At 48.8% G+C, this 20,171-nt stretch overlaps 1 protein-coding gene and 1 pseudogene across 7 annotated transcripts in view; both read left to right on the top strand.

Annotated features, from left to right (window-relative positions):
• Nucleotides 1-2,787, top strand: part of DYM (dymeclin) — a 400,521-nt gene extending 397,734 nt beyond the window's left edge. For 6 of the 7 annotated variants that reach the window (XM_005224266.5, XM_059880986.1, XM_024984401.2 and 3 more), the window contains one exon: nt 2,377-2,787. In XM_005224266.5, the coding sequence (XP_005224323.1) occupies nt 2,377-2,526 (150 nt within the window). In that variant the 3' untranslated portion in view covers nt 2,527-2,787. The remainder of the gene's footprint in view (nt 1-2,376) is intronic. The other variant, NM_001192999.1, reaches the window with a different exon arrangement.
• Nucleotides 2,788-18,058: 15,271 nt separating this feature from the next.
• On the top strand, nt 18,059-19,535 carry LOC786409 (ferritin light chain-like; annotated as a pseudogene).
• Nucleotides 19,536-20,171: the final 636 nt, after the last annotated feature.

Raw genomic sequence — 20,171 nt, 5'->3', positions numbered from 1 at the left:
AAAGTGAAAATGTTAGTCGTTCAGTCGTGTCCAATTCTTTGTGACCCCATGGACTTTAGCCCAACAGGCTCCTCTGTCCTTGGGGTTCTCCAGGCAAGAATACTGGAGTGGGTAGCCATCAGGGGCTTTTCCCAACCCAGGGATCAAACCCAAGTCTCCAACATTGCAGGCAGATTCTTTGCTGTCTGAGCCACCAGGGAACTCCGTGTGTGTCACTCCCTTACTCCCTCCCCCCTCTTAGCCCCTAACCCACCACCTACCACCACCACCCCTCCCCCGACACCCTCACTTTTTGTTTACAAATTTTTAACTCATTTTAGTTCAGGCTCATTTGCCCTTCACCTGGACCAGGCCTTGTCCCCTCCAGTGCCCTCTAGTTCTCCACTCTGTGATCAAGTGGTCCCCGCACAAAGTCTCCCCCATCAAGCCCCCTTCTGAGACCCTTCAAAGGTTTTGAAGGACCTTTGAGTGGAGGCCAGGACTCTTCATGCGACTCCATCCTCCCCTCTGGGCCTGCTCCCCAGGGCTGGCTCCCCCACTGTCCCTCTTCTTGCTTCCAGCAAAAAGCGCCTCATGCCTTCCTTGCCTGCTGTCCCTCAGCAGGCGCTCGCTTCCCTCTTCACCTGGCTGCCGCTCCACCTCCCGAAGGCCTCTGTAGCCACTAGTCCTTCCGTAGTGGAACTCCCTTCTTAGGACAGTAAGTTCCCTACATACAAACCTTCAAGTTTCAAACTTTCAGAGATGCATTCGATCAACATCAGGCAGAAGTGAAATTGCAGCTCGCCCTCCATCTCCTGTTGCTGACGATCCTTCAGCTCGGCCATCTCCCACCTCCTCTCCCTCCTGCAGCCAGTAATTCTTGCTGGTCACTCGGTGCCAGCCCCTGTGTGCCAGCTGTGCTATACGACTGTGTTTTTCAAAGCACTGAACTGTAAGATTAAAAATCTTTCCTTTGTGTTGGGGGTTTGTCCTATATCGTTTGTCTGAGAAGTATCATGAATCTATTACATCACAGCACTAGGTAGCCAGTCGTGGCAGGTGTGTACCTAGGCTAACTTGGTTGGACTTACAAACGTGTTCTCGAAACAGAGCTCATTCATATGTAGGGGACTTACTGTACTCTGTTATCATTGTTCTGTGGCTGCCGCTTCTTTGTCCCTCTGCTCCATGAGAAGGACCCTTCTGTGAGGACAGGGACTGTGCATCCTGAGGCCCTGATGCACACACTGCCTGGTGTGCAGAGGAGCAGACATTCAAGCAATAGCGTAATGAATGAGTGACTCACTAAGGGAGATTGACCACCATAATACACGTGAAGCATTCACCATTGTGTCTGGGACGTAGCTGGTCCTTATGTGGTTGATTGCTTCTTTGAGTCATACATCAAATCATTTGTTAAGTGTCTGACCACTCTCTAAGGGGACACAGCCGCAAACACGGTGAATTCCGAATCCCTGCTCTCGTGGGCCATGCGTTCTGTGTGTGCATCTCCCTTCTTCTCTCTCTCAGCCCTCCCCTCGACCTTCTGGGACACTTGCCCCTTGTCCCCGCCCCACCTGGGACACAGGTCACCAAACTGCAGCCACTCCTGCTGATATCATCTTGGCCTGGAAAGCAGCCCCACCAGGGACCTTTGGGGACCCCAGGCTCCTTGGCTGCCAAAGAGGTGGGAGGACATCACTTCCCCTGCCCTGGCTAGAATAATAGACCAGGAGTAAGATTAGAAAATGAGAAGCCCAATCCTGGTGAAACACTGCGGTGAAAGTGCCACTTCCAGGAATCTGCACGTGTTCTTCCTTCTCACCCGGCACTGCAGAGTGCAGCCAGGCCGCCCGGAAGCATGGCAGAGCCAGGCTCCCCTCTGCTGCCCGCTCCGCAGGGCTGGAGTGCCCCCACCCGCCACGTCCGCCCGGGTCCATGGTGCTGCCAGCCCGCATAGTCAAGGCCAAGGAGCTGTGGAGGGGGACGTCCTTGCCTCCAAGGTGACTCAGCCCTGAGAGGGGAGGCGTCTCAAGGAGACGCAGCCAACGGGACTCCAGCCACGCAACAGTCTCTGCTTGAACACTGTCTGCCTTGGGCAGGGCCTGCTTTCCCGCCTGATGTCTCTCGCTTCGCCTCGTGACCTGTCCGGGCCCTGCTGCTCTCAGCACGCTGATGTCCCTGACCAGGGCCGGTGGACTTGTGTGCCCTTCCCGCGGGGGATTCACCCGGCCTCCAGGGGATCATCGGGAGGCTGGTTCTGTGGCCCAGGGCTCCCAGGCCCCCTGCCCTGTCAGGGGAGATGGGCCCCCTGCGCCCCCCACACACCGTGTACAAACTCCTGCTGCTCTCACACAGGCCTCTGAGATTGATCGCCTCATCTTGTTTTTGTTGCAGAAATTTCCAGAACTGAAATTCAAATATGTGGAAGAGGAGCAGCCTGAGGAGTTTTTTATCCCCTACGTCTGGTCCCTGGTGTACAACTCGGCAGTAGGCGTCTACTGGAACCCACAGGACATCCAGCTGTTCACGATGGATTCCGACTGAGAGCGGCCCGTTCCCCGCCCCCTACCCGACCCGGCCTCCACCCGCCTCCAGCCGCAGCCCTTCTGCTTATGTTCTTTCTGGGGAACGGAGGTAGACAGATTCCCTGGTGCGTCTTCTATTAAAGAGGATCACACAGGCGTGTTTCCCTTGCGCACGTGGGTTTGGAGAATCGGTGCCAGTTGGCAGTAGATCACTCGGTTTAGATTATAGTGCAAAAAGTGGGAGGGGGTACGCAACCGTAATAAATGTAAAAACCAGCTATTTCACATGCAATCTTATTTCTAAACCAAAAATCTACAGCTTTTCCAGGAAACCTGATGCCTTAGGCACACAACACTTTACCAGTGCATACTTCTTTTTCTTTTCTTTTTTGCATGCTCAGGATTTTTGTTCTGAGAGTGTGTGTGTATGGTGTGTTTGTGTTTCAACATTGAGAAATATCAATCTGAAAAGATGACAGGACAGGAATTAATAAGGAAACGAAGCCGTGTATGTGTGTAGTGGCCTTTCAGAGGACCCGTGATGGAAGCCTGGGCAGTTGGATACAAGCCTGTAGATCCTCCACATCTTTTCCTCAAAGAAAGAAATGGCTCCTCCTCATGAAGCCTGGATTAGCTTTTCTGTGGATTTGGCCTCTGAGCTATAGCTGAATTAAATTGGAGTCTAGCACAAATTAAGTTAATCTTCTCTGTATTAATCATTAGGAAAAGAAAAGCTTCATTTTGAAAGCAGTCTTTTTTCCTTCAACCAGACCAGTAGAAAAAGGAGACCAATTTGATTAATACAGTGTTCCACACGAGATGAAAGACATGTTTTCCTGTCCATCTCTGACTTTGTTTAAACTCTTCTGGGGCCTGTGTGAGCCTGAGCCACAGCTGGCTTCCTGAGCTCCTCTGAGGGACGAGGCCGCCAGGATTGCCCCGAGCAGAGCCACGGGCACCGAGGACAGAAGGGACGGGCCTTTAGGGCCCCGCTCTGGGCCCCCAGCCACCCCTTTGGGCCTGGTTTCAGTCTCAAAGACACAAAAGTTGCGTGCTTTTCTGCATGGGAGGCGCCCATTCCAACCTGCTGTTGCCTAATCTGTATCGGAAGAAGCTTCTCTCCTGTCCCCGGGCTGGCGACCAGAGTCCCTTTGACCATCTTCTCTCACGCGGAGCCCTGGGAAGGTGAAACGTGAGGCACCAGCACGCCTTTGTGTGGTTCCCCCGAGAAGCCCGGCTGCCCGTCCTCTCGGCAGTATCCGAGGCCGGCCGGTATCATCATCGGCAGGACGGGGGTGAGACCAGAGCTCCCTGAGGCTGGCTGGCTGAGGCGCTGGATGGATGTGCGGTCTGGCTGCTGCCTCCTCAGCCTCAGGCCCCTGAGAGTCTCCACCAGTGGCTGGGACCCTGGGGTTTCCCTGAAGGTCACGGACAGGGCCTCAGACCAGCAGGTGAGGCCTGTGAAGGGCTTCTGCTTAATCTGGCCTGTGGGGGAGGCAGTGTGAAGGTGGAAGGCGGAGTCCTCCAATCAAAAAGGGGAAAATACTGGATGCCCATTTCAGGCCGCAGTTATTTATATTTCCTCTATGGAAGCGTGATACGTAGCTTTAATTTGTTTCCCAAGCGTTCTGATCTGCTTCCTTTCCTTTAAACCAAAACACAGCTATTTGAAAGGGTCACGTGGCACAGAGGAGCCCCTGGTAGGACCCCAGCACTGTCCTAAGAGGCTGAGGAGCGTGCAGTGGCGTGGGACAGTCACTGGGCTGCAGGCCTGTCAGTTCTGCCCACAGGAGGCCTGGAGTCCCCAGCACTCGGCCACAGGGCAAACCCAAGAGAGCCTTGACAGGGGAGCGACGCAGTCTCTTCCCCGGGCGCCCCCACAGCTCCGCTCTCCAACAGTGTCCTCCCCCGCCCCCAGCTCTTAATCAACCACACAGTAGAGGTCCTCACGGGCCTAAAAGTTCAGCTGGGGCTGCGGCCCCAGAGGCAGCATGCGAGCACACGCTCCAGACACCACCGCATCACTGCCTCAGCTCTGCAAACCCTCCAGAGGCTTTTCTTTATTTTTGTGAAAGATTTATTACATGACAATAAATTTAAAATGATAAACTTGAATTATGCTTGCATTAATTTGCTTTAGAAAGTTTTTCGATTTTCCACAAAGTAAAAACATGTAGAATGAGGCAACACAGGATCATTCACTGTGTGTTTGCATGTAAACTCACATCTGATTTTGCCCAAGATACAGAGCTGTTTTTGCAGTGTGTCATCTATCATGTTGTTTGTTTTTAAAGAATGTGCTCCTCGCAGTAGCGCCTTTCCTTAAGAGTTCAAGGCACTGTGCAAACAAGCTTCAGAACTGTAGCTCTGGTCCCATCGCCCATTGAGGCTGGTGTCGCAGGATCTGTGCACAACAGCCTTGCAAGGTCGGCATCACAGAATGGCCACCATTCAGCAGTGCAGATGGAAGCGGGGCTGTGGAGGAGCTCAAGGACAAAGAGAAAGGAAAGAAGGTCCCTGAAGCACAGAAAGTACACGGTACACACAGTCCTCTCCTTCGGAAGGAAATGACAGGAGCTGGAGAGGACAGACAGGACCAGCGTCAGTGGGAGCACTCGGCTGTGAGTGTTCCTCCAGCTTGTTAGAACATCCCCCCCCCCCCTCCGCCGCAAGAGGAATGTGGCAGGGGGTGCTTTTAGGCCCTAAGTTTCTTAATATATCATTCTTTAGGCAACATACTGTCCTTTAGGTTCTGTGCCGCTGGGGTCTTGCCTCAGGCATTTCAGTTCTCTACATAACTGAGTCACTGCTTTCCAAGAGCCATAAATTAGAGCTGTGGTACTTGCTGATACTTAATAGACTGAGTTTGCAAGGTCAACCCTTTGGTCTCTTAATTTCCTCCTAAGCACGGTGCGTGTAATTTCAGTAGCTGCCACTTGATATTAGAGACTGATCCCCAGGCTTTCTGACACCAAATTCAGGGCTATTCCAGTGTCTTAACATCACCTCCAGGAGTCAAGAGGTTCAGGGCTTCTCGTCTCTGACGAGCCAAGCTTCCTATGACACAGCTGAGGAGTGAATTCACACAATAACACAATCCACAGCAAATAATGCATTTTTATTTTAAGAATTCAAAAGCATAAAATTTAATCTCATTAGGGATCTCTCACCCAAAATAAGATTCATCAGGAACTTCCCACCCCCTTGGTCAGCTCATGTATGGCAACCCCTACCCTTCTGACTTCACCAGGCTATCAAAAGTGCCAGCTACTCAGACACAGCCTCTGGAAAGAGGAAAGCTGGCCCACGTGACTTTAACCAGGTAGTGCTTCATCATTTTGTTGGCTCTGGGATGACTCCAACAAAGTTTTACAGTATTTTGGCAGGTTTCCAAGCCACCATTAGAGCATTGGTTTAGGTTACCTGGCACTCCATTACTATCAGTAAACTATCCTTTGTGGATACTGTGATCCAGCTTCTCAATCACTTCATTCAGTTCCTGAAAGTGGATTGAGGTGGAACTGCTGGTGGCCCCAGTGCTTAGCAAGTGTGCCTTCCCCCTGGAGAATGTGAACTGTTACGACTGAACGTATCCTCTGACCTCAGCTGCACATACTGTGCCCTAATCCCAGGGTGATGGTATTAGTGGGCTGGGCTTTAAGGGAGTAATTAGGTTTAGATGAGGTCACGATGGTGGAGCCCCATGATGAGATTAGTGCCCTTACAAGAAGGAAGATGAGAGATCTCTCACCATCAAAGGGGACACAGCAAAGAGACCACTGTTTGTAAGCCAGGAAGAAAGCCCTCACTGGGAATGGAATCATTCAGCACCTTAATCTTGGACTTTTCAGAAATGAGAAATCAATGTCTCTTATTTAAGCCACCCAGTCTATGGTATTTTGTTAGAATAGCCCAAACTGACCTAATATAGGAGCATAACCCAAGGCCTCAAATTATCTGTTACAATCAGAAATATCCAGGTATATGAGAAGGCCAAATAATATGTTATATGAATTAAAACCATCAGAGGGGGCTTCCCTGGTGGTCCAGTGGTTAAGGGTCTGCCTTACAATGCAGGGGATGCAGGCTCCGTCCCTAGTCAGGGGGATCCCACGTGCCACGGGGCCCTGTGCACCACAACTCCTGAGTCTGCACTCTCGAGTCCTTGAGCCACAACTCCTAAAGTCCACATGCCCTGGAGCCTGTGCCCCGCACAGAGAAGCCACTGTGATTAGAAGCCTGCGTACTGCAAATAAAGAGTAGCCCCCACCTTGCCACAGCTAGAGAAAGCCCCACACAGAGAAGCCACTGAGATGAGCCTGCGTACTGCAAATAAGGAGTAGCCCCCACCTTGCCACAACTAGAGAAAGCCCCGCACAGAGAAGCCACTGCGATGAGGAGCCTGCGTACTGCAAATAAGGAGTAGCCCCCGCCTTGCCACAGCTCGAAAAAGCCCTCAAAGCAACAAGACCTAGTGCCGCCAAAAGTAAACATTTTTTTTTATTTTTAAAACATTTCTAAAAATCAGAGGGAAAAGATGCCCACAGTCTCTCCAGGTGTCTCAGTCACAGAATTCGAACCACCTATGCTTTCTGTGTTTAAAAGCAAACGGTGTTCCCAAGAATTTCAGAGAATTAGAAACAAAAGGGACCAAATGGAAATTCTAGAACTGAAAAATACTATAGCAAGAATTAATAATTTGTTGATGGGTTTAAGAGCAGATTAGTCACAACTGAGAAAAGAATGAGTAAGGTGAAAAATTCAGAGCAAAAGCAGAGTCAGAAAGCGAATCGAGGGTAAGAGACAAAGGATGCAGTGAGATCTGACCTCAGTGTAGTTCAGATCTCAAAAAAGTAGGAGAGCAAAAGAAATATTGGCTGAGAACTTTGACAAAACTCAAGAAAGATATCAAACCAAAGATTCAGTAAGCCCCAAATCTCAAATGGGATAAATAAAAAGTCCACAGCTAGACACATCATAGTAAAAATGTAGAAAACCAAAGAAAAGATGGTAAAGCTACTGGGGGGTGGGGCATGGGTAAGAGACGGGTTACCATCAAAGGAGCAACAATTAAACTGACAACTACCTTCTCAGCAGGCATGGTGAAATACAGTGACTTTGAAGTGCTGAAAGAAAATGACACCCCACCTCAAAATTTCTAACTGGGGAAAATATCCTGCAAGAATGAAAAATAGACATTTATATCCAAATAGCTGGGAGAATTCATTAGCACACATACCCTAAAGGAAAATTAAAAGTATCCTAAAGGCAGAAGGAAAATAATCCCAAATACAAGGAAAGAGCTTTAGGAAAAACTGAATAGCAATGAAAATGAGAAATACACAGGTCAGCATAAATACTACATAAAACAATAATTGTGTCTTATGAAGTTTATATATGTGTTAAAGGCATATAGATGGGGAGGGCTTAAATAGGGTTTAAGTGTTCTAGGCTCCGTGCATCATACTGGAAGAGAGTTTTTTAAATCTCATTTACTATTAGATTTTTGGTAAGTCTAGGGTGTATATTGTGATTAATGTTAGTAAGACTGTACAACTTTCAAACTAATGACAGCTGCTGCTGCTGCTGCTGCTAAGTCGCTTCAGTCGTGTCCGACTCTGTGTGACCCCATAGACGGCAGCCCACCAGGCTCCGCCGTCCCTGGGATTCTCCAGGCAAGAACACTGGAGTGGGTTGCCATTTCCTTCTCCAATGCATGAAAGTGAAAAGTGAAAGTGAAGTGCTCAGTCGTGTCCGACTCTTAGCGACCCCATGGACTGCAGCCCACCAGGCTCCTCCGTCCATGGGATTTTCCAGGCAAGAGTACTGGAGTGGGTTGTCATTGCCTTCTCAAAACTAATGACGGAAGAGGGAATAATTCCTGGACAGGATTAAGAGCTTCACAAGGAGGGTAGAAAAAAAGAATAGGTGAGTCAAATAGAAAGCAGGTTGTAAGATATACACGATAAATCCATTAGTACATTAAATGTAAATGGACCAACAGAGACTGTCAGGCTTGATTTTAGAAGAACTACCATAGTACAACTGGAGAAGAGAATGGCAACCTACTCCCGCATTCTTGCCTGGAGAATCCCATGGACAGAGGATCCTGGTGGGCTACAGTCCATGGGGTCACAAAGATTCAGACATGACTGAGCGACTAACACACACACCATAGTACATTCAAGCTTCCAGTTATAAGCTCCAGGGATATGAAGTAAAACATGATAAATATAATTTAACACTGCTGTAAGTTATATATGAACATTATTAAAAGAATACTTCGTAAGAGTTCTCATCACAAGGGAAAACTTTTTTCTACTTAATTTTTTATATGAGAAGATGACTGTTCACTAAACTTACTGTGGTAATCATTTCATAATATATTAAAGTCAAATCATTATGCCATACACCTTAAACTTCCAAAATGCTGTATGTCAACTGCATCTCAATAAAACCGAAAGAATTTAACAGTTAGAAACAAAAACAATTATATGCTATTTACAAGAAACACTTTTAAAACGTGAATTTTGAAGGAAAGGATAGAGAAATATATACTCAGCAAACAGCAACCCAGGAAACTATTGTAGATACATTAACATTACAGCAAACTTTAAGGTAAAAACATTATTAGAAATAAAAGCAGTCATTTCAATTCCCAGAAGGAGGTAGTAATTCTAAATTTTTTGCACTTCATGATACAATCTTAAAAAGTTGATAGAATAGGAAATTTTGGCAAATATGCGAGTATAGTGAGATTTTAACATCTATTTCAGTATAAAGCATACAAAAATCAAGTTACAGAAAATGTAAACAATGCAATTAGAAAACTTGGCCAAATAAATGCATGTAGAACACTACGTTCAACAGCTTCCTTTTCAAACACAAACAGCACACATGCCAAAATTTGTGTGCTGAGCTATAAAAACAAGTCTGAACAAACTTTAAGGGAGTTAATGCCAATGAAATATGTTCTCTGACCACAATGCAATTAAGCTGGAAATCAATTACAAAAAGATAATGTAATAATCCTCATTTATTTGGAAGTTAGTCAAAGCTACGTTTTTTCCAGTAGTCATGTATGGATGTGAGGGTTGGACCATAAAGAAAGCTGAGCACCGAAGAATTGATGGTTTCGAACTGTGGGCTGGAGAGGACAGCATCTTGGACTGCAAGGAGATCAAATCAGTCCATCCTAAAGGAAATCAACCCTGAATATTCATTAGAAGGACTGATGCTGAAGCTGAAGTTCCAACACTTTGACTACCTGATGTGAAGAGCCAGCTCATTGGAAAAGACTCTGATGCTGGGAAAGACTGAAGGCAGGAGGAGAAGATGGTGACAGAGGATGAGATGGTTGGATGGTATCACTGACTCAATGGACATGAGTTTGAACAAACTCAGGGAGATAGTGAAGGACAGGGAAGCCTGGTGTGCTGCAGTTCATGGAGTTGGCAAAGAGTTGGACAGGACTTAATGACTAAACAACAACAAATTTGGAAGTTAAACAGTTAAACGCATTTCTAAATAACCCATCTGTCAAAGAATAAATCATAAAGGTAATTTGAAATATTTCAAACCAAATAATGAAAATACTACATATTCAAACTTAAGAAAACTTGTGAGTTGCAACTAAAACTATGCTTATAAATTTATATCTTTAATTGTATATGTTGAATAGAAGACTTCCCTGGTGGCTCAGATGGTAAAGAATCTACCTGCAATCCTGGAGACCTGGGTTCAGTCCCTGGGTTGGGAGGATCCCCTGAAGAAGGAAATGGCAACCCACTCCAGTATTCTTGCCTGGAAAATTCCATGGACAGAGGAGCCTGGTGGAGTCATGGGGTTGCAAAGAGTCAGACATGACTGAGTGACTAACACATACACACAAAATAGAAGAAAGGCTGAAAATCAATTATCTAAGCAACCACCTGATGCTGGGGAAGATTGAAGGCAGGAGAAGGGGACGACAGAGGATGAGGTGTTTGGATGGCATCACCGACTTGATGGACATGAGTCTGAGTAAGCTCCGGGAGTTGGTGATGGACAGGGAGTCCTGGCATCCTGCAGTCCATGGGGTGGCAAAGAGTTGGACACGACTGAGTGACTGAACTGAACTGAACTGAAGCAACCACCTAGAAATTTTTTTATAAAGCTAATAAAACCCAGAAATAAAAGCCAAAATGTAGAACACAAATAAATGATAAAGGGAATCAAAGTGAAAAGTTCTGTCTTTAAAAGGATTGACAACCCTGTAACAAGATTGATGAGGAAGGAAGGAGAGCAGGTGGAAGGGTGGGGGAGGGACAGGAAAATAGTCTCAGAAGTGAAAAACGGGTGAATTCGTTCAGCTTAGGCACACATTAAAACATGTAAGAGGATATTATAGATACTCATCAATTTTAAATATAGATGGAGTGATGTTTCAGGACTGCATTCAGTTCAATTCAGTTCAGTTGCTCAGTCGTGTCTGACTCTTTGCCATCCCATGGACTGCAGGACGCCAGGCCTCTCTGTCCATCACCAACTCTCGAAGTTTACTCACACTCATGTCCATTGAGTTGGTCATGCCATCCAACCATCTCATCCTCTGTCATCCCCTTCTCCTCCTGCCCTCAATCTTTCCCAGCATCAGGGTCTTTTCAAATGAGTCAGCTCCTCGCATCAGGTGGCCAAAGTACTGGAGTTTCAGCTTCAACATCAGTTCTTCCAATGAACACCCAGGACTGATCTCCTTTATGATGGACTGGTTGGATCTCCTTGCAGTCCAAGGGACTCTCAAGAGTCTCCTCCAACACCACAGTTCAAAAGCATCAATTCTTCTGCGCTCAGCTTTCTTTATAGTGCAACTCTCACATCCATACATGACCACTGGAAAAACCATAGCCTTGACTGGATGGACCTTTGTTGACAAAGTAATGTCTCTGCTTTTTAATATGCATATGTATATGAAAACTAATCAAATCATGCACTTAACACGTGCAGTTTTTGTATGTCAATTATGCCTCAATAAAGCTGTTTTTAAACTTTGGATTAAATGAACAAATTTCTTTTTTTGAAAAGAAAAAAAAAAGCTCTCTAAAACTGACATCAGTGTGGGATGAATTGGAAGACTGGGTTAACGTATATACACAATTGATAATATGCATAGAATAGATAATTAATGAAAACCTACTGAGTAACACAGGGAATTCTATTCAGTGCTCTGTGGTGACCTAAATGGGAAGGAAGTCTAAGAAAAAGGAAGTATATGTATACATATGGCTGATTTCCTGTGCTGTACAGTAGAAACACTGTACAGCAACTATACTCTAATAAAAATTTATTTTAAAAAAGATAAAACTGACATCAGAAGATCTTGAAAACTGGAATCATCCTTTATCTCTTGCCTAAATTGAAACCATAATTTAAAATCGCTTCACAAGGAAATCTGCAGGTCCAGATGGCTTCACTAGTGAATTCAATTAAACATCTAAGAGAGAAATAAATGCCAATCTTGCACAAACTTTTCCAGAAAATAGAAAACCTCCAAATTGATTTTATGAGACAAGCATAACCTTCAGTTCAGTTCAGTTCAGTTCAGTCGCTCAGTCGTGTCTGACTCTTTGCGACCCCATGAATCACAGCACACCAGGCCTCCCTGTCCATCACCAACTCCCGGAGTTCGCTCAGACTCACGTCCATCGAGTGAGTGATGCCATCCAGCCATCTCATCCTCTGTTGTCCCCTTCTCCTCCTGCCCCCAATCCCTCCCAGCATCAGAGTCTTTACCAATGAGTCAACTCTTCGCATCAGGTGGCCAAAGTACTGGAGCTTCAGCTTTAGCATCATTCCTTCCAAAGAAATCCCAGGGCTGATCTCCTTCAGAATGGACTGGTTGGATCTCCTTGCAGTCCAAGGGACTCTCAAGAGTCTTCTCCAACACCACAGTTCAAAAGCATCAATTCTTCAGCGCTCAGCCTTCTTCACAGTCCAACTCTCACATCCATACATGACCACTGGGAAAACCATAGCCTTGACTAGATGAATCTTTGTTGGCAAAGTAATGTCTCTGCTTTTGAATATGCTATCTAGGTTGGTCGTAACTTTCCTTCCAAGGAGTAAGCGTCTTTTAATTTCATGGCTGCAGTCACCATCTACAGTGATTTTGGAGCCCCAAAAAATTAAGTCTGACACTGTTTCCGCTGTTTCCCCATTTCCCATGAAGTGATGGGACCAGATGCTATGATCTTCATTCTCTGAATGTTGAAAACATTATGCCAAAATGTTTATCTAAGCGTAACCTTAGATATCAAAAATATGATTAACAGTATAAGAAACTAAAATTATAGGTCAATCTTTCTCATCATCATAGCTAAAAAAGGTCTATTCATTAGCAAATAGAAACCAGCACTATATAAAAATGCATCACGATTGGGACTTGCTTGGTGGTCCAGTGGATAAGACCACCTGGTCCTCCTCCCAATACAGGAGGCCCAGGTTCAATCCCTGGTCAGGGAACTGAGATCCCACATACCACAACTAAGCCTGTGCATTGCAGCAAAGACCCAGCACAGCCAAAATAAATAACAGAAAATATTTTTAAATACATCATGATTAAATTGGGCTTATCATTCAAAAACCAAAGTCATTAACAGAATAAAAAGAAAAGTAAATAATAACAGATGTGGACAACATTTTTTTGATAAAATTCAACAATCATTGAGTGATATGTTTAGCAAGCTAGAAAAATAAGGAAATGTCCATCTGATAAAGTTATCTACAAAAACCCTACAGCAAACACATCATACTTAAAGTATCAAAATTTTCCTTCTAAGATCGGGAGCTAGAAAACTATGTTCCATTTAACACTTCCATTCAAAATGATACTAGATATCATTCAAATTATAGTACCATTCAAAAGATACTAGATGCTGATATGCACGCCACAGTACATGGGGAAATTATACTGGTTTGTGCTGCTACTTTGAAATGCATCCCCCAAAGGAAAAAAGAATGGATTCGTGGAAGAATAGAAGGATGAAAGATGTGTAGTAAAGCTAGTACGGTAACCTTGGTGAAATCTAGAACGGTAGGATCTAGGTGGTGGGTGTACAGTGTCCACTGTAACCTTCTTTCAGTTTCCCTGTGGGACTTCCCTCGTGGTCCAGTGGTTGAGAATCCGCCTGCCGGTGCAGGGGACACGAGTTCAATCCCTGGTCTGGGAAGATCTCACATGCCATGGGGCAACGAAGCCCGTGCACTGCAACTGCTGAAGCCCACACATCCGAGAGCCCGTGCTCCGCCACAAGAGAAGCCGCTACACTGAGAAGCCCATGCACCATAGCTAAAGAGTAGCCTCTGCTCGATGCCACTAGAGAAAGCCCGTGCATAGCAACAAAGACACAGTGCAGCCCAAAATAAATAAATTTAATTTAGTTAATTAAAGGATTAAATTTTTTGTAATTTATTTTTAAAAATTTCACTGTGTACTAGGGGCCAGTAGTACCTGAAGTCTTAGCCCAGTGCAATATTTTTTTTAAAGATCGGATCAGATGGCAAGAAACTAGCATCTTGTGCAGATGACATGATTATTGTAAATAAAAGGATCTACCAATAAATGGGCAGAACAAGCAATGCTTCTGGGTGCCAGGTCATGTGCAAAAACCCTTCATGTTTCTATACACCAAGAACAATGAGAAAACGAACATTTTTAAGTGTACCATTTACAGTAGCCTTTTAAAACCCCATTAAGTACCCAGAGATCAATCTTAAAAATGAGTGAAATTAAAACCCTAGGTAAGTGGAGGCATATTAGATCCGTGAGCTAGAAGGCTCACCATTGCTATTGCAGCTGCAAAGGGAGTGAAGGAGGATTCTCCTGCGGGTCTCCATCACCCAAGAACAGTCTTGTTTCCCGGCAAAGAGCATCATACACACCCCTCAAAGAAAACAAGCCCACATCCAGCCGGCCCCTGCGCCCAGCCCAATGAACTTCTGGCCATGGCCTTCCTTCCTAAGTCCTGGAGGAAGCCGCTTGATCTAGTACTTTCCCACTGCCCAACAAGAGACTCTGGTTTCTCACCCCCTGTGAGTGTATTCTTATCATCTACCACCCAACCACCTCCTCAAGCTCAAAGGTACATTTTAGGTGATGTCATTTACAGCCATTATGTAGCATACCCAAACTAATTTAGGCAGAAAAGGATTTATTTCTGGGTATTGGGCTGGGGAACTAACGTACACAGCCAGGAGAAATAGCCAGTTGCTCCCCAGGATTGAGAGGCAGCCTGACTGCTACCCCACCCAGCACTCAGCACCCCTCCACGCAGCTTAGAGACCACTCACTAAACTCTTCCCACAGCTGCCGCAGAGGAACCCGTGCCACCACTTTGCCCGAATGCCTGTACCTGCCACCTCCCCATGCTCTCTCCCACCACGTCTCAGCCGGCGCACTTGGGGAAAGCCAGGTGCTTGCAGAACCCTGGCTGCAGGGGAGCCTAGAAAATGAAGCCCCTTGCTCTCCAGCCCCTGTCAGGAAAGCCCAGTCCACAGAGGTGGGCGTGTGCTTGAACCAAACTGTGGCATCTGTCACTTTACCTCATGCAGGTGTTTGAATCTTAAGTGAGATAATACTTAAAGCATAGAGAATCTAAATTCTCTGAGTCAGGGATTTATGTCTGATTTCTGCATGTCTGTATCCCATACCTTTAACAAGAACCTGAGCTCAAGAAACACTTGTCAAATATGCCAGCATTTAGCACAGCTTCTAGAACATTATAAGCACTCAATAAATAATAGCTAGTATTATTTCACATGATAAGAAGTCTCAGAGAGGGCTCATGCAGCAGCCCAATGCCATCTAAAGGACCCAGACTCTGCCCATCTGTACCTTTGACACCCTCTGCCTGGTTTACCACATAGTCACAAGGGGGCTGCCACAGTTCCTGATGTTGCATCAAGGCATGATCTCATCTAGGACACAGCTTGGGTCTTCTCTTCCAGAGGTCCCCTCACATTTCCAGCCCAGGCCTCCTTCCCACGCCTTTTCCTATAGCATCATTGTCAAGGAGAGGTTTCCACCATCATATCAAACTAATCAGGATCTGGAACCTGGATGGATCAGCTGTATAAGGGGGAGTGAATACCGGAATGTAAATCAGTCTCTTTTAGGAAGAAGGAAATAGGAGCCGGGGGTGGAAGGGTACCCAACAGCAGACTATGATCAGGGACAGAGAGGAAAGACAGAACCCCCATCCAGAGGTCTCCTGAGTCCCAGCTCTCAAACCTTTCATTTGAATGAAATTGCCAGGGAGCCAGGGGACCGTTCTCAGGACAAGGGCCTGTTCAAGGTCAGGATGTGTGCGAGGTGGACGGACCCACAGCCACTTCCTCACCAGGGCTCCTACATACAACCTACATGGGCAAATGGCGGCTCCTTCATCTCCCAGAGTCAGCTTAATAGAAAACAGGGTTTGGTGGGGAACAAACAATTTATGACAACCAAGCCCTCAAACTGGAAACATCTGTCCTCGCCGTAGCACAACACCTCCCACCCAGCCCAGCCTGGCTCCTGAAGGGGCCCACCCGGCCAGGCTGGGGAACTCAAGAACCTTCTGGAGATTAACATAGAGGAGCCCCCAGCCTGGGAGGGGTCCCCGGGCACCCAACCTAAACCCCTGAGCCTTACTGGTTCCCAGCCTCCTCATGCTGACCTCCAGGCTGCCCCCACCCCAAAGCCCCCACCCCTAAATCCCCTAAAGCCGTGGGGGTGGGGGTTAGGGCTGGTGGTCCCAGAGGAAACCTGGCTTTATCTTGTGAACCCTGGGGACCAGGGCTGGACAAGGAGAGGTTCTAGCACCAACCCCATTGCTTCGGCCCAGGCTCTCCCTGGATCCCCCTTTCTCTCCTTGTCTCTCTGTCCCCCCTTTAAGACCAGGCTCAGAGTTGTCTTTGCCAGGCAGCCCAGCCCAGGCTGGTTGGACGAACCCACGCCCCTTGCCCAGGAGTCCCTGTCGGGGCCCTTTACTGTGAAGCTCTTCACGGCAGCACCGTTGGCACGCCCATCACCCTGCTGGCATCTGTGAGGCAGATCTGGGGCAGGAGGTGTTGAAACGCACCTGGGACGTAAGGGGGCACTGCAGGGGTGGGGCCCACCAGCTCCCAAACGCGAAGCTGACTCCTGCACATACAGCCCCGCCCGGGGCATCCATGCGGTCCTCCTGGCCCCACCAGAAGGAACCCGGCTTCAGAGCAGCTGGCCTGGCTACTCAGTGGGCGTCTGTGCAGCTGGGTCGTCCTGTCTGCCACAGGGATGACAAGCGTGTCACGGGTGGGGCTGCAGGAACGCTAGAGATGCGAAGCCTGGGCAGCGGGGGCTCAGCGGGTGGCAGGGGGCTTCTCAGTGGCAGCTGCCACGGGCAGGCTGCCAACAGTGTTGGTTCTGAACTGAAGTCACCTGGGTGACAGCTTCAGAGGAGGCACTTCCCCGCGTGCTGTGGAAGAGATGGGGTGCAGAGGGACCAGCGCTTTGGCCATAGAAAGCTGCGAGACAGCGGGCCTCAGGGGGAGCGGGGCTGGGGTGGTGGAGGGGCAGAAGGAGCCCTGCCCAGGCCAGGGCAGAGCGCATGTCCTGGCTGCCTCTGAGGAGGCCTCACCCTGTTGTGTGTATGTGCTTAGTCCTTAGTCGCGTCTGATTCTTTGCAACCCCATGCGCTGGAGCCCGCCAGGCTCCTCTGTCCATGGGATTCTCCAGGCAAGAATCCTGGAGTGACTGCCATTTCCTTCTCCAGGGGATCTTCCCAACTCAGGGATCAAACCCGCGTCTCCTGTGTTTACTGCATGGCAAGCGGATTCTTTGCCTGCTGAGCCACTGGGGGAAGCCCCCTCAGCCTGTGGCTCTTCCTATTGGTCCAGTTTCAATCCAGCCTCCTCCAGGAAGCCACTGCGGACTAGCCCAACGTGTGTCTGCCCTGCCCGGGGTCCCATAGCTCAACTGCAGGCCTGCCACTCTGGGAGGTGTTCAAGGCGGGGCGGGGGGTGGCGCAGTGCCCCTGCCAGGTGGCAGCTTCCCCGCAGACTTGGTGGGCCCCCCGGTAGCCCCCTGGTCCCTCCTCAGAGCATCCCTCCTGAGCTTGTCCTCAGTAGACAGAGAGAGGCTGGGGCACAGGGAACAAGCAGAACCCCCGTTCGCTTGTCCAGGACTGCGCTTCCGTGTCCATTCCCTGCCCCTCGTCTGCCCAATGAATCATGGGGAGAACTGGCCTCAGAGGCTGGGCAGGGCTGGAGGAGGCCAAAGGGGCTGCTCTCTAGGGGTAAAGTGTTTGTCTGCCAAGGCAGGCCAACCGGCAGGGCTCCCGAGTGTGTGGAGGAGGGACGCCCAGAGAAGGAGAGTCCTGTGCGGTGACACTTCACCCTGCCCCTGGCTGCCCCGTCCGCCTGCCCCCAAGGGCCCCTCCCAGGCCCCCTCCCTCTCAGGCCTGAGCCTCAGTACCTGCTGCCCCCTGCCAGCCCCAGGCCAGAGCAAGCCCCCACCCAGGGCACGTACTGGCAGAGGAGGGGGTGTCCAGGCGATGAACACACCCCGAAACCAGCCCACCGCCCCCCAACCAGAGCGTAGGAAGCCCAGAGTGAGCCCCCCCACCCCCGCTCAGTCCAGAGACCCGAAAACCAGATGTGGGCTGAGACCGCCCTTCCAACGTACACACATCTTCAAAGCAGGGCTATTTTCCATGTCCTTTGGGCAATTTTAAAGCAAGTCTGTAAAACTGGAATTTTAATAGATGACATATTGGCATGAGTGTAAGCACATGGGCACGCGTGTGTGTGTGTGTGTGTGTGTCACGCACACATGTCTGGGCACCTTTGGAGGCGACTGCGGCTGCAGCATCCTGGGAGATGCGCGGGGTGGGTGTTTCCTAAAGGACCTCCAGGTTCACATCCACACTCACTGTGTTTCATAGGAGCTGAGTCTTTGAGAACTGAGAGAGGCAGCGTGCTCAGCAGCCCCGAGGATCTGTCTCTTGCTTCAGCGGTGCTCAGACGGAGCAGATCCGGGGACGCCCCTCGCTGCAGGCTCTAACCACCCTCCATCCTTCTTTGCAGACGCAAGCTTCAGAATCAGCCGCTCAGTTTTCCACCATCACCAGGGCCAGCCAACACCATTTTTTGAGCTTAACTCCTATCACCAACTCAATGGACGTGAGTTTGAGCAAGCTCCAGGAGATGGTGAAGGAGAGAAGCCTGGTGTACTGCAGTCCATGGGGTTGCAAAGAGTCAGACACCACCGAACGACTGAACGACAACCACCACCCTATTACCAGGGCTTCCCAGGTGGCTCTAGTGGTGAAGAACCCGCCTGCCAACGCAGGAGACATAAGAGATGCAGGTTCGATCCCTGGATCGGGAAGATCCCCTGGAGGAGGGCATGGAAACCCACTCCAGTATTCTTGCCTGGGAAATCCCATGGACAGAGGAGCCTGGTTGGCTACGGTCCATGGGGTCACAAAGAGTCAGACACAACTGCAGCAACTTAGCATGTACACATGCCCATTACCAATCAACCACGAGTTCCCAGATTCGTCAGAATTATTCCACTGAGGTGGAGGCCACTGTCAACCACCTGGTCAACACACCTCTGCCAGCCTTCTACACCGACCTCTCTCTGGGCTTCTCTTCTGACCACAACGACGTGGCTCTGGAGGGCATGGGCCACTTTTTCTACGAATGGGTTAAGGAGAAGTGCAAGGGCACCCAGCATCTCTTGAAAATGCAAAACCAGCGCTGCAGCCGCTCCCTCTTCCAGGATGCGCAGAAGCGTCTCAAGACGAGTCGGGTAAAACCCCGGACACTCTGGAAGCCGCCCTTTTCATGGAGAAGCACCAGAACCAGCCCTTTTGGATCTGCATGGCCTGGGTTCTGCTTGCACAGAGCCCCACCTCTTTGACTTCCTGGAGGGACACGTCCTAGAAGATGGGGACCACCTGACCAACCTCCACAGGCTGGCTGGTCCCTTATCTCCTCCAAAGACTCACCCTCAAGCATGACTAGGAGCCTCTGAAGCCCAGCAGCCTTTGAGGAAACCGCCCCCACCGCCTCTGCCAGAAGCCCCTCTCTGCAGCCACTAGGCAGACTTTTAACACCCTGGAGCCTCTCCCAAGCCTTTAACCAAATGGAAACCATAAAGCTTTTTGCAGCAAAAAAAAAAAGAAGTGGGGAGAGAAGGACGGTGCCTCAGAGCCAAAAGATGGGTGTGAGGGAGCCCCGGAGGCCTCCTGTGTAGGGTAGGGGCGGAGAAGCACAGCCTCATCTGAAATCACTGCTGTGCCCCCCAACACTCATGCACCCCTTCTCCTGTCTCAGCTGGAACCTAGATGTCTGTCTGCTGTCGGGCTGCTTAATAAGTTCCCTGGACAGGGGGCTTAAAGCACAGGCATTTATTTCTCCCAATTTTGGAGGCTGGACGAGCAGGATGGGGGTGTTGCTGGGGTTGGGTCCTCCTGAGGCCCCTCCCCGACCTGGGGATGCGGCCTCCCCGCCCTGGGAATGCGGCCTCCCCGCCGTGTCCTCTCACCGTCTTCCCTCGGTGTGTCTGTGGCTTAATCTCTTCCTTTTAGGACCCCAGTCATATTGGATGAGGGCCCAGACTCATGACCTCCTTTTACCTCAACTCTTAGTCGCTCAGTC

The sequence above is a fragment of the Bos taurus genome, chromosome 24, assembly GCF_002263795.3.
Source record: "Bos taurus isolate L1 Dominette 01449 registration number 42190680 breed Hereford chromosome 24, ARS-UCD2.0, whole genome shotgun sequence".
NCBI lineage: Eukaryota > Metazoa > Chordata > Mammalia > Artiodactyla > Bovidae > Bos > Bos taurus.
The sequence above is the reverse complement of the archived record's forward strand: the minus strand, read 5'-3'. Positions and strand labels throughout refer to the sequence as shown.